This window comes from Sander vitreus, chromosome 11 (genome assembly GCF_031162955.1).
Source record: "Sander vitreus isolate 19-12246 chromosome 11, sanVit1, whole genome shotgun sequence".
Taxonomy (NCBI): Eukaryota; Metazoa; Chordata; class Actinopteri; order Perciformes; family Percidae; genus Sander; species Sander vitreus.
In genome coordinates, this window is record NC_135865.1 from 25,810,457 (window position 1) to 25,826,174 (window position 15,718).

General features: G+C 38.8%; 1 protein-coding gene across 1 annotated transcript in view; it reads left to right on the forward strand.

Moving 5' to 3' along the window:
* Positions 1-3,507: 3,507 nt before the first annotated feature.
* LOC144525577 (contactin-associated protein-like 5) overlaps positions 3,508-15,718 on the forward strand; it is a 107,214-nt gene continuing 95,003 nt past the window's right edge. Inside the window, exon 1 of the mRNA XM_078262537.1 lies at positions 3,508-3,658. Coding sequence (XP_078118663.1) covers positions 3,586-3,658 — 73 coding nt within the window. The 5' untranslated portion in view covers positions 3,508-3,585. The remainder of the gene's footprint in view (positions 3,659-15,718) is intronic.

The following is a 15,718-nucleotide window of genomic DNA, read 5'->3' on the forward strand; positions in this document are numbered from 1 at the left end:
TATTGTGATGTAGTTGTATACCAGGAAATGCCACAAATTCAACACACACTTGGACCAAAACAAAATTCAACATTTACTTGGGGAGTAAACTGACACTGCCAGGGAAACAGTGATATGTGTCAGAGCCTGAGGGAAAACCAGTAGAACAACACATGAAACTGTGCAGAGCATCTTCAAAATCTTATTTCATCTCTTTCTGTGGCTGACACCAAAGGAGAACCCCCTGTAAACTATATTTTATCATATCATGTATATTCTTTCTGTAGAATTATCTTCAAGAAAGTTTGTTTTCTTTGTAGACTATATTACAATAATAATAATAATATAATAGTATTGTTATTGGATATATACTATTATTGAATATTTTATCTTGACATCTTAACATCTATTTGTTCAAAATGCTTTGGCAATACTACTCAGGGCAATTCCAGGATTTTTAAGTGGGGTGGCACAGGAAGGACCAATACAAAAGTAAAAATAATAATACGTTAATATCTCATACGCAATACTAATAATTCCAGTGCTGGTTCCATTGTATCTGAATGTTGGTAGTAAAGTAATCATAGTCATCATGGAAACATTGGTATTGCTAATGTGACAAGGGCTGGGAAAATTGTCAGAATCATATTTCGGGGGGGGTGACACCCCGTGCCCCCCTTCTAGCCCCGCCCCTGACTATACCTAATTATGGTCATGCCTATGAAGCTAAAGGTCAGGTAGATGTTCTGCTGTTTCTGTGCAAAACATGACTAGCTTATTTTGTTGTATTATTATGAGGTAGTCAAGCGTGGGCTATGTACAAAGATCTGTGTTGCCAAAAGAAGACGATGGAGAGAAGTTCCCTGCAGAAAATGAATAGTGCACCAGCCCCTGGACATCCACAACAAAAAACTCAAGGTAAAGTGTAATACTATACTATACTAATACTAATACAGCCCTGAATAGCCAAGTCAGAGTGTGTACAGTGCAAGCAAACAGAAACGGAGAAATAATGAATAAAAAAATGGCCACAAGTGACCAGGACTTGGCCATTGAAACTGGTTGTCAAAGACAACCCTGGCAACCCAGAGAAAACAGACAGTCTGAGTCAGTTCTGTCAACAACAAGATGTGGAGATAGAGCAACACTTCCTGTTACACTGCAGCCTGTATGAGCACAGAAAAAGCATGTTCTTCAGCAAAATAATACTCAAATACCAAGAATATGATACTCTCTCAGACTAAAAGGAAATTCAGTATTTACTTGTGGGGGGGAAACTGACCATACCATAGGCTTTTGAAGCAGCACAACAGCCAGAGGGAAAACCAGTACAACAGCACATGTAGCTGTAATGAGCTCCTTTGAAATCTACTACCTCTTTATTTTTTATTATCTCTGCTATTCTATGGCTCTCACTATTATCATCGCATTTAATTGCTAAACTATATTTTATGTTTTCTTTATTCTATGTTATTATTTTTTATACTTTTGTTGCCCCAGTTGGTTTTACTGTAATTGGAATGTATAAAGTATAAAGGTAGTAATGCAAACTACTGCATTTGCTATTAAATATTGTCCTGTTACACAATGTCCCTGAAACAAATACTGCGTAAATTCTGACTGACTCTAAACTGACTCATGTATGTCAAACTAAATTAATTGTAAAATTAAGCATTTTTGAAAAATCATTTCACACTGTGTTTGGGAAATGAATATTAAAGTTCACCAAAAGAGCAGAAGGAAGAAGGTCATGGGGCCCCTTCAAGGGGTGCCAGACAGACAACACTGTAGGAAGTGACATCACAATGCAGCAGACACATAGCCCACTGCATGATACTAAATCTACTTTTTTTTCTTTCTGCCTTACAGATCACAGTAGCGAATGTTTTAAATCACTAAAAACACTTAAAGGTGAACTATGAGTTCCTGCATGGTCACTTCTGTTGACGTTCCAAGTAAATTTCAAACAAAACAGAGCAAGCTCGCCCCTCCCCCCATGTTTCTGTAACTGTCATGACTAACCATAGACAGTAAAAGAAATGGACCAACAGATCCCGTTGCTCTGGACGGAGACCAGTGAAGTATATTAGAAGCACTTTTCCGGTGATGGCTGAGCTGAGTGAGTTACTGCGCAGCCTCCAACTGAGCTTGAAGACGTAGCTGTGACGTGAGCAACCTGTCTGAAAGTTGTAAATCTTCTGGTAGCTGTGCCAAGAGAAATCTCAATCATTCCCAATCTTACAGAGACAGAGAGCGTAGGTATATGTAAGGAGATAACATGGACACAGGCTAATTATTGCTAACTAAAATGATAGTTAACATTAGTAATTCAACTTAAACAGCTAATGTAAGTCGAAACTGCCCGCGAGCTTCTCCTGTACTATACGGTAATTCCTCCACTATGAGACAGTAAGTCGCGTGGTTATGACACAATCGTTAGCCTATTTTTACTAAAACGTCTACTAGAGATATAAGGTAATGGAGCCTTTTATACATTGTTGTGTTTCTTTAGAAATAAACAATGGACAAATAGAGTCTTTAAACACTTCAGATGTAAAGTTATTCGCTGTCAAAGTGACGTCAAAATGAACGGCAGTCAATGGAATGCTAACGGCGGGTGATGGCTTGTTAGCATCAAAATGGCGCCATAGGAGCTACGCGTTGTGGAGAGCGGCTTACCCCCTTGTGACTAACTGACTTAACATTAACCCCCACCCCTTCCCCCAACCATCTTGTCGGTGATTGGCTGGAGTGGTTTGTTGTATTTTGGTGCTGTATTCAGGGGGCAGGCAGCTAGAGGATCAAGGAGAGATGCCTACGATTTGAGACAAAAATGAAATCGCGCTGAAACCATGCAGGCACTCATAGTGCACCTTTTAATGTATGGTAAAAAAGAAAGAAGGAAAGTAGACTCATAGTCTTGTTTATAGGCTACATGTATTATAAACCTTGAGCCACATTGTTTCTTAGTCCTGTACTTACAGTATATGCTCATGCCAATAAAACTGATTTCAATTTGAGACAAAAAGACTGGTACATTTTCTGCTCTTTGCAAAACAAAAGAATCACAGTAGGATGAAAAACCTCACTCCAAGTAGATGCTTCACAATGATTGGCCCCCGGCCACACATTCAAGAGCAACCAATTGTGTTATTACCTGCAAGGGCATTCACGCTACTCCAAGCTTGTATACCATACTTGTTATTTTACACTAAAGTTTTAGAAATTCTTCGAAGCATATACATTAGGAAGTGCTGCTGCTGACGCTGTGAACATAGCTTTCCTCTGTGGTGCTTTTTTTTTTTTTTTTTTAGCAATGCTTGGGCATCACAATGCTCTTTTTCTGCCAATATAGACTGAAACAGAGAGGGGGAGAGAGGAAGAGACAGGAAGAGAGAGAGAGAGAGAGAGAGAGAGAGAGAGAGGGAGAGAGAGAGAGGCGGGCTATGCCTCACAGTGAGGGAGTGTCGTTGTTGGAGCGGTTTGCTCTTCCACATCAGACTCCTTCTATCCCTCCGTGCCGGAGGAGCGAGGAGGAATCTCTCCTCTGTTTTTTTTCCCACTCTCTGCGGACACACGGATAATAACCACACCACGACTGGGAAGATGGTTTTTCTGCTGCATATGTTTACCCTTTATACCCTGAGCGTCTTTGGCGGAGCCTCCGCCGCCCCTCACTGTGAGTATACGTACCGCCTATTAAGCTCACCTGTAAGCGCCTCTCTCTCCGGTCTGCGTGCAAGCTGATAATGGAATCAGATAGAAGCTGAAGTTTGGACGCCTTGCTGGTATTTTTGTCCTATTGTTGCAGAGGGGGCATCGTGACTGTTACAGATGCAGCTGTGCTATTGTTGGTAATTAATTAAAAATGTACTTTGAAGAGCACTTCACTTTAAGACCCTTTGTGTCAGTGTCGTGCGCATAACAAGTTGTTGATTCTCGCCTGTATTTCTATTGAGCGGATTGGACTATTGTTGTGCTGTACGAAGGTCAGGCAAACAGGTTCATTTCTTTTCATTCACAAGACAAACGCAGTCTGAAGCGACTCTGAATACTCACTCTGCAGCCCGGGGTTTCTTGGTTGGAGGCTACACCTCGGGTTATTTGGCAGACAAAGCTGCTTTTTTTTTTTTGTCTAAGAGTCAGTCTTTAGACATGTTTTGCTGGTGTGTGTTGGACAACAGAAAGTGCTGACTGGCCACAGCTGTACTGCACAGACAGCAGCTGTGGTTACTGGTCGACTCCTACGTGGGGATAGATGCCCATACACTCACACAGCCTGCTGGAGCTGCCACTATAAAGACACACTGCTTCTTTTTTCTTTTATTTTTTTTTCCCCACGGGGGTTTTCATTTTTAAATGTGAAGCTGTACAGTTTTAGCTTTGGGTTTAATTGCTTGAGTGCTTTCATTAATTTATTCATTACTGTGTGGGTGAGACTATGTGGAGGTTAGAACAATTTTAATAAACCATCCGTTATTTAAGTCATTTTTCAAGCACAGTGACAGCAATAGCAGTGTTTTTTTTAGCTTCTCAAACGTAAAGGCTTTTTCTTTTCTTTGCTCTCCTGGTTAACTGAATATTAAAGGGGCTTTTGAATTTTGTTGGTCGAGCAAACGTAATATTTTATAGACGACCTGATTAATCGATAAAATAATCAGCAGAATAATTGATGATGAAAATAATAGTTATAACCCTTTTGTCTCTATATAACCTGTTTTCTTCATTTATCTTTAACCCGTGTTGCAGAAATTCTTTGCATTGGGAACAAAGAGCACATCCAGGTTAAAACACATCATACCCAAACTAAAGACAAATCCTTAAAACATAAGTCACAGTTAATACAAAAAGTGTCATTTCTAATACACACACTTGATACACATCTAGTTGAGATGTTTCTGAGTCTTGAGTCTGCCCTCAGTGACATACTGGGGTGGGGGTGTTTTGTTAGACTGTATCAGTTTTTTACAGTATAGCCAAGTTGATCTAGTAAACTGGCAACTGAGTGGTCTTTTATTGTTGATTGTACAGTAAAAGATGTTCATAAAATACTACCTCCTGTCTAATGTGCAGCATCTACAATCAAAACACGTTCCCAGCTTTATTTGCATCACATGGCACTATATCTGTGTTGTTAAAGCATATAAAGCGAAATAGTGGATATAAAAACAGAAGCAATGGTAATTAGAATACAAACTGCCAACACAGGAACAGACATAATACATATAACAGTGATATAAGAGCTCCTTCTGTCAGTGGATGGCACAATAGGTTTAATTACCAGACCAGGTTGGAATATTCAGACATTTTATATCAGTATGTTTTGCTCCTGCCTGTTTCTGATTCATATTTTGCTATGGTTTACCCACATGACCCTGTTATCAACTTCAACTTTCAACCATTTAACTTTTGTCAATTTTGTCACCGGAGGGCAATTGGTTTTACAGCAAGGCATGTTAAAATACATGAACGAACATAGACATATAGTATAGTAGGGAGGCAAGGGGGTTGTCCTGAATACAAATGGGCTAGAAGTCCAACAACTAGAGGTGTAAATCACAAGTTCTATCACGATACGATATTTGGTGGTAGTCTGTCACGATACGATTTGATTCAGTTGAGGGGCCTGCGACCGATATGAGACAATATCATGAGCCCATTAAACACAATCAGTGGCATTTATTATATCAACTCGCAAAAACAACTAAAATATGATTTAAAAACTTTATCGCTATGCTCTTCCAGACAATTAAATGAAAACTATTTTAAAACAGAATAGATATCAAGACAGACTTTCAAAACAAAGCCACAAACAAATCCGCATCTTAAATATGATATGTACCATGTATATATATATATATATATATATATATATATATATATATATATATATATATACTTATATATATATGATATATCAAATCACTGTCCAAAGCACAGCAGCACTACAATATGTATTATTGGTATTTGTAGTTCTTTATTTGAAAGACAACCATGGCACATAGAAAGTTATGTGTATTAACATAACTTTTTTGATTTGTATCTTAATTCTTTATTTTTAAAAGAGACATTGTACATTAATTAACATTCTTTAGGGGAAAAAGTAAATGCACCTGAGTTAGCTTTAAAATTAAAGAATTAGCTTTATGTTATGTTAAAAACAAAAATACAAATACATGTACATCAGATAAAAACACATTACATTCTGGTCTTATATACAACAAATAAAAGCATGTATCATTATTGTTTAAAATAGTGCATTTTCATGCTTATACTTCCACTTTCACATTAAATCTAATGAGCAGATTGTCAAGATTTACTGATTTAAATTTGAAGTGATTCATGCTCCCCAGAGGATGAACCTTTCTATTTTTCTAGCTTCACTTTCAGGCCAAAATGTCAACTCTGCACGCAATATATATAACCCAAATAAATTTAAATTAGAATCTCATGTTCAGATTGTAGGGTTTCTTGGTGAGCACATTCTTGCATACTCCCAAACGGATACACATTTTTATTTTAATGACTCTGTGACCTATCTCTCTAGCTGCACCCTTTGAACACAGTTTATATTTTCAGCCATGCTACTAAGAATAACAACCACATCATTATAATGCTCATTTCACACAACATTTTTCTGTTTGTGTGAAATATAAAAAATAATAATAATGGTGCTTTCGAGTGGCACTTTGGACCTTTCCTCCCCATGTCATGTTAAGAATGTAAAAAGTGATCCCTCAACAGTAAATCAATACACCAGCGGCATGACATCATTTGACCTCTCGATTTATCTTTGCTCTCTGAGGGCGAGGGTGACACCAGGCTTGTGTTTGGGTTTAAGCAGTTTATGTTAAGGTGAGAAAGTGAGCTAAACTGACAGCTGCATTACTCATTTATGGCAGTTCTGTGGTTCTCAAATGTGTGCAGTGATCAGGTCTGACATACTGTGCTGAGATGAAATGGTGAGATGCTCCTGCAGGTCAAAGAGCTGCTCTCGTATTTACCAGTGAGAAACAAAAGGAGGGAAACAGTGATGTGTCATGGCTGGTTTGTGTGGCTTTGGCAGGTGGCAGTTGGCCTGTAACAATTGTTAAATAATTGTCTAATCGTAAAATATGTTTACGTAATCATGGCTTCTTTGTTTAACCGCAATTAATTGCTAACATTGGCTAAGGTCCTAAGGGGTATGACTGTTGATGGTAATTGTTGATTTTGTCTGGATATGCCAAATTGTAATTATATAAATGATTATTGGTCGGACTGTTGAGCTAAAGCGATGCTTTTTGTTGGTTGTTGCGACTGGTCCCTATACATGTTCATAGCAACAAGAATGACAAGGGGGGATACAGTTAGAAAGAAAAAACCCTTTTTTTTAAGAAAAAAAACATAAGTACAGAAGCAGTGATGACTATTTTGCCACACAGTTTTGCTAATAGTGATAACTTTTGTTTGTACTCCTAATTTAATTTCATCAGTTTTTTTTGTTAATGATCAGTGCTTTGTTTTTTATTGATGAGGATACATGTTCGTTTGTCAATTTTATGTTAATCTAAGAAAACAAATAGAATGTTTTATGATAATAAAAGGCGTGTTATACTTCATAGGCTGTGTACTTGGGTTATTACAATATCTGGGTCACATAACAGTGATATAACCAAAAGTATAACCAAACGTTTCCTGGAATTCATTTAAAACTTTAAATTGTTTAAAATAGTAATAGATAAATACATGTCTTTTAGATTTAACTGAAAGAGACAACTACATTGTTAATCGCAATAACGTTAAAAGACAATTAATTGTACAGGAAAATTTGGAATTGTTTTAGTTCTAGTTGGCTGTCACGTCTTGTCAGAAGTCCCTCTGCAATTTCTTTGGCTTTACAAAGAGACTAAGTCCTGTAAGTCACTGGATATGTCAGCATTCGATCGGCCATTTTCAGCAGGAGTTAATTGATATTGTATTGGCATGATCTTTACAGTAATTATCAAATGACCCGCAACACAGGATCTTTTTCCTGTGTATTTTATAAACACAGTACAATACAAATTCATTGTCCACTGGTAGACATTTGTGTTGACAACTGCAAACCACAAGATAGGCCTACTCTCCAGCATTTATGTCAGTAATAAGCAAAAGTGAGAAACATGAGGGGTGAGTGCTTTCTTGTAAAATTCATTGAGCTTTGTATTCAGTTCTGTTCACAATTCCCTGGTTCCTTAATTACTTTACTGGCAGTGGTGACCACTTTTGCTGGAGGGGTTTAATATTTACTACTAAGATGCCCAGGCCAGAATTGTAATTTAGCATACGATTTACTAGATCCTTATAAATAATGTCAATGGCTTTGGCTAACACCAAAGCCATGTGCATTACTACAATGCTGAGTCAATGTGACCACTTTTCTCAGTAAGAAGTTGATTAATAGTATTATTAGTATTAGTTTTATCATGGTGCTTTTAAGCAATCAGACCAGTCAAGGACTTAGCTTAGCTGAGGCCACCTCCCCCAAAAGAGGATGAATATGCCTTCTTATAACCAGAGACGGTTTAGAACCGAGACCCCCAACTCAGAGTAGTTTCCAGTATCTGTGTCACGTGAGCTCTGCCACGGCCATGCCTCTTTAGGTGTATTGATTCCAATGGGAGAAGTGAACGTGAACACAGATTATAAGCGATTCTTTCACCTATTGGACCCATTCTTCACATATATAAATATGTGCAAAATGGCATTTTTCAGATGGACACATCAGGAGAAAATGAACTTAGTTTGAGACCTGTTTCTGTCTCAGGACCTCTGACAGGAGATCTGGCAAGAGATCAACTTTTCATTCATGAATGCCCTAACAAAACTAATCTATGTGATGCTAAATATGTCTTTTAGCTGTGTAAATATATGTTAGCAAAAGACAATAATCCATCCACTCAGCGTTCACTACACTTTCAAACGAGGCCACGCCCATTTAGGAGACAGGAAGTGTGGACCTGTTTATACCATTGGCGCTACTTGAAGTGCGCTATCTTTAGTATAGAGCAGGGATCTTCAACAGGGGGTCCGTGACCCCTAGGGGGTCCTCAGAGCCAATGCAGGGGGGCCTCCAAATTATTGTTGAGTTTTTTAAGTTTTTTTCAAAAATTAAAATGTCATAAAATCTTAGTATTCTATGCAAAAAATATATGTATAAAGGTTTTAGGTTATTGTAGTTATTTTATACAATATATGCAGTATGGGGTCCCCACTCCGTTTCTCTTTCAGTTAAGGAGTCCTTGGCTAGAAAAATGTTGAAGACCCCTGGTATAGATGATCTTTGTTATAACTCCCAAGTGGTCCTATTTACTTGTTATGTCTTCTTAGCTAGCACCGATGAGCCTACATTTAGTTTTGTTTAGAGCTGGAAGGTACTGTAAGTAATCTGTGAATGTGTAGTCACTGGTGGCTAAGCTAGCTGTTAAACATTATGGTTGCTTGTTAAACTAGGTCTTGTTTACTGTTTCTACACAACTTTAATACAGAAGATGTGGGCATGGGGTTGCATTCTTATGGAACTTTGACATAGGGTAGTAACAAAAAGTAATTTAATAAGTAATGCAACTAAATGCTTTTGCTGTTGAGCTTATTATTATGTTATGAGGAATTTATTACAGCAATTTATACAAATATGTAACTTAGGGCTGCAACTAATGATTGTTTTCCTTATCAATTATAGTTTTCATGATTAATTGATTAATCATTTGGTCTGTCTAAAACGCCAAAATACAAACATAAATCAAAAAGTAAATGTCATCACAATATCCCAGAGCCCAAGATGATATCTTAAAAGTGCTTGTTTTTGTCCAACAAACAGTCCAAAACCAAAAGATATTTAATTTTCAACAATTTTAGAGAAGTATAATCAACCAGTCCTCAGATTGGAGATGCTGGAACCAGCAAATGTTTGGCATTTTTTACTTGAAAAATGACATTTAATGTTGATTAACTGATCATTTTCTGTTGACCAATGGAATAAATGTTTCAGTGCTAATGTATCTACTGTAGAGACTTGTGATTGTCATATTCTGTTTGGCATTGCTGATAAAACGTGTTTTTCCCAACGCATTGTCATTAAACTGGTCCGTAAGATATAGTACGAAAATGCATGCACACCAAAACGTAAGATATCCTACGGAACTAGGAGACCGCCGGCTGGTCCATGATGCCGAGCGGCAGTTGCTAGTTGTTTTAAGCTGCAACAGAGCTTTGTGACGCCAGCTTCAGACCTCCATCACAGCTCGTCGTATTAGCGACAGTTTGTATACTGTATATGTTTATCCGCTACAGAGCTCTGTGATGCCGGCTACGGTGCTGCACATGGTGCTCCACATGGTGCTCCACATGGTGCATCGTATCAGCGGTAGTTGTGGGTTCAGTTAACCCGAGAATAGGTGACTTTGAGCCGGGTACAGAGCACCGCAAGCTGCCGGTTGTTTTGGGTAAGTGATCGTTATGCTTAAAGTTAAAAGTTAAGTTTAGGCACCAAAATGACTAGTTGAGTTTAGGAAAAAGATCATGGTTTCGATTAAAACACTCCCAAGGAACACACATTTCTTGGGTGAAACTCTTTTGTTTTCCCTGGGAAGCAAACTCCGCTCCCTGGCTTGAAAGTCCTGTGTTTTATGACCCACCCATCCACCCCAATCTCTTTCCTACGGGGCCAGCCGCGTTTTTATGCGTCAGCATGTCTTGGAGGTGGAATGCTTACAAATTACAGAGCTTAACTTTTCATAGCTTTATGAACGAATGGTTCATGAGAACAGGCTGTTTTTTTCCCCATTGTAATTTTCCAATACAGTGTTGTTGCAGTATTCTTGGCTCTAGCATAATTAATATAATCTGCTTCACCAGTAGCACATCACCTCTGTGTATACAGCCTAGCCTTGTGAGGCTTCTTTTAAGGGAATATTTCCTGCTCTGAGGCTGGAGACCTTTCATTTCCAAATGATATGACACTCTTCACCACAGGTCTGTGGGAGGAATATTGCGACGCTCTCAGTGTTTCCATCGCAGCAGGTGGAGACTGCACGGCCATCCATCTATTATGAGATAGAATCTGTTTCCGGTTTAGCAAAAGCACCACACGTTTATTTACTTAAAATTTCATGCTTCAAGTTAGCTCAGTGAGCTGCGACTTTGCAGCTAATTATTTTCCATCTGAAGCACCTGGAACATGCTGGAGCCACGCTGGCATTAAGCGCCACAGCAGAAGTGAGGGTGTGTGTGTGAGGGTGTGAGTGTGTGAAGGAGATGATGCAGCTGCAGATTCGCTCGTCTAATGAATGTGAAGCAGGCACTCAAGGAACACCTACCGCTGTACATATTCAAGGCCTTATGAATCTATCAAAAAGTAAATGAGGCAGAGCACTGCTGTGTGACAGAACAGGCACTTTTTCTCAGCACATTTCTTCTGAGAGACTAAACCAGCTGGAAGGAATGTGGAGGAATGGAGGAATGACCCTATATACAGAAATAGTATATGATTATGTCTCGATCCCATAGGGAATGTGAACCGTTAATAACCTGATCCGTATAAAAAACTATTTTGTCTGATATGTATGAAATTGAGCCGAAAGTTGGGTGTAATTTGTAAAAAAAATTAAAAAAAATTTAAAATAGTTTTTTATTTTTACTTCTTTTTAATGTAAATATGTTTTCTTTTATCTTGTTATGTCTTTTTTATTTAGGTTTTGCAGTATATAAGAAAAATCTTACTTAAAGAATCTAAAATAAGCAGTGGCAGCATTGCCATGCAAACTAAAATAGAAAACTAAAGCTGGTATAAAAATAGAAAGAAAAATCCTCATTAAACTGGTAGTTATCATGAAAACCCTTAAAGTATATTTATCTCAAATAAGTCTGTTAAGTCACTATCTATCTCCGAATGAGATAACACAATGGTGATTGAGGCTTGTATTTCATACTGCAGCCTGTTCTCACGAACCATTCGTTCAATAAACTATGAAAAGTTAAGCACTGTAATTCGTAAAAGTAAGCATTTCACATTTTTTTGTTGCTGTATTCACTAGATTGACAGCCGCTGTATGAGAACACGGCTAGTGGGCGTTAACATACAGGACTTTCAAGCCAGAGAGCGGAGTTTGCTTCCCGGGGAAAACTAAAGCCTTTCACCCAGGAAATGTGTGTCCCTGAGTGTTTTAATCCAAACCACGATCTTTTTCCTAATCTTAACTAGTCGTTTTGGTGCCTAATCTTAATTTTCGTTGCGGCAAAACGCTCATATTTTGTGGACTAAATTTAACCGTAATGTCCGCCAAAACGACCGGCAGCTCGCGGTGCTTTGCGCCTGGCTCAAAGTCACCTATTTTCGGGTAACTGAACCACCAACTACCGCTGATATAACGGAGGTCTGTAGCCCGGGTCTCGAAGCTCTGTAGCGGCTTAAACAACTAGCAACTGCCGCTCGGCGTCATGGAGCTCGTAGCCAGCCGGTGTCACGTGACCGGTCTCCTAATTTCGTAGGATATCATACGTTTCGGTGTGCATACATTTTCGTATGATGTCATACCATAGAGGTGGCAGTAGCTCCGTAGGGAGTTGGGTTGGGAACCGGAGGGGTGCTGGTTCAAGGCCCCGTATGGACCAAAGTACAGAGTGTGGTGGTAGCTGGAGAGATGCCAGTCCACCTCCTGGGCACTGCCAAGGTGCACTTGAGCAACGAACCGTATCCCCCCCCCCAACCGCTCAGGGCGCTGGTCCAGCACTGGCAGCCTACTCACTCTGACATCTCTCCATTTGTGCATGAAAATAGGTCCTGTGTGTGTGTGTATTTCAGCCCTGTGTGTAGTGATTTCTTGTAAATTGAAATTTCCCCATTGGGGATCAATGAAATTAAATAAAAAATGAAATACGGACCCGTTCATGAGAATGCGTTGTATACTCAGATGGACCTGTGTGTCTGAAATAAAGTTGAATTGAAATGAATCATGGCCCACTGATGTTGTGACATTCCCGGGAAAAATCAATACTTTTTGGATCTCGTGAAAACACACCTGCAATTAGCCCATATTGCCTTAGGTAAATAGAACGAAACAGAGATATTTGAAATTTTAACAGAGAAAGAGAGAATCAATTTCGGAAAGGACTGTGTGTTCATTCTACTGTGAGTAAATACAGCAATTCAGAGTTCTCTGCGTGATTTGTGATTGACTGCAGCTGGACAGAGACAGAGAAATAAAGAGACCTTTACAGGGTATTTTTTCATCTTGGTCAAAGCATTGTGTTCCTTCTGATGCATTTCTAATGAGTCATTTGGCTGTGTGGAGAAGCTTCACAGACAGATGCTGCTGTCACAAGATTTCTATTCATCATGTGAGTGTGTGTGAAATGTTGGTGATAAAGTAATTTATGCTCCAGTCAGTGTGGCATCATGGCATATGGCATTTTATATCATATAATAATAATGTCATTATATATATATATATATATATATATATAGTGATATAAAATGTGATAAAAAGTGATATAAAATGATATATATATATATCGATAATTGCCAGACATGAAGTGTTCTACTACTCCTGTAAATAAAATACCTGAAAAATTAAGTAAGTAGAAGTATTCATTGATGCTTACAGCTGTTTGCAATGGTCTTAATATATCCAGAGGCATTATAGTGATAGATGCCACCACATGGCCAAATCTTTGACAGTAAACAAATGTATTTCATGTCACAGTATTCATCATTATATCGTCGACTGTTAAAATCTGTTAAAATTCATTTTTTCTTGAGAAGGCTTATGGTACAAGGAAGCTTTTACATTGTTGTCCTGTGCAGATCCAGTGTGCACCACAAAATGCTTTTTGATTGTAATGAATAAGAAGAAAATGGACACATGATATAAGACTATTTAGAGAAATAATTTCTGCCCGGTCTCTCGGGGGGCAGAAAAAATCTATTGTGATGAATGTGGCGCCAGTGGAGGCCTTTCCATTTCCAGCTACATTGGTCACACACTGATGCTGCACCAATTCCCAATCTATAGAGTGCAATGAATATGCTTCAAATAGCTGTAGAGTCTGTAAGTCTTCTATTTATTTTCAGTGTTACTGGCAGAGGGATTGAAAGGATTATCAACACCCACTTTCTATCGACCGTGCCAATAAGATTGATGCAATAATCAGCAAGGGATGGTTACAGTGATGAAAAACGAGACGAGAAATCATTCTGTTTTGAACATTCAGACTTATGGAAAAAAATCAGGTGTTAAATAAAAAGAAAAAGAAAAAAGCCTGCTCATACAGTAGCCAAATTTCACAATATAGCACCGTTTATTTGATGTAATTGCATTGTGTGATTACCTGTGAATCAGACACAGTCCTGCATTTCCACACTGTATGATTTGATATTGATTATGATGTATTTATTTTTTTTTAATTATTTATTTACTAACGTGCGTGTAATCTGGAGGTGATGCTTCTCAGGATCAACATGCAGAGTTAGAGAGAAGGAAGCTGCACTACGATTAGGATTGGGCATCGAGAACCGGTTCCAACTTGGAAGCGTTTCATAAATTACGATTCCAGAGGAAGTGTTTCTTTATTGGAATCGTTTGGAATCGCTTGGAAGATTTCAAATCAAATCCGATCATCGGTTCCCAATTTAACATGCGCAAGTTTTGGTTTCCGTAGCGGCCAGGGGCTTGTTGTGTTGCAGCCGTGGAGCACAGGAAGTGGCGCTCCAGTGTGGCTTTATGTTACATTGAAAAAGCCCGGTATAACTGTAAATCACCATTGAATGAAAATAAAACTTTCCTCTTATTTGTGAAATAAGCATGTGACCAGTTTCAACTGGCTACAAGAACCGGAAATAAAAGGAAGAATCAGAATTGGAATCAGAATTGTTCAAATCAAAACAATGCCCAACCCTAAAGCCGCCTACACATGACCGGATGGCCAAACCGCTTTGCGCCGGCCGTTCCACTGATTTCCTATGGGGAGGGAGGTGCCACCCAACTATGTGCTGCGCTACCCCTGGTGTCACGCACCGCTCGGATTTGCCGGATCAAATTATTTCAACTTTGACCTAGTTCCCGCTGACCTTTCGAAAGCGCAACCAATGAGATAACAGCATGTCGTTACCTAGCAAATGGGAAATAGCTTCCTTGCCACCCTTGATGACGAATACCGGTGCTGCGCATTGCTCTCTGCGCCTTGCTCTCTGCGCTTTGCTCTGCGCCCCCTACCTAGCGGTGCGCAGAGAGCAAATCGCTTATCATGTGTAGGCGGCTTAACTATGACGCAGTCTTTTCAGAGAAGAATATGAGAATCACCTTTAAAATGTGCACAGCAGTGTCTCTAATCAAATATAGAAAACATTGACACTGAATGCCTTTGGAGAGTACATTGGTCTAGATATTAACAGATTAGAAACCAATGTAATTATATATAATTTAATTAAATTATATAATATATAATACTATATCAAGGACGATTTATAGGTCTATTCTTCTAGTATATGTTGTTGTGGCTTATTCCGCCTGTTGCAGCAGCTTTGAACAAAAAAACACATCTCAGAAACAGATTGAGGGCACCACTGTGACACAGGCATCATGTCTATAAATGTGTCTTGTCTTGAGTGACTGCCCATGCATGACCACACCCCCCATACCAAATGCTATATAAAGCTGCAAGACCAAAACTCAATCAACTTCTTGCACTGGTGTGAATGTCCTTGAACTTCCATTCCTTC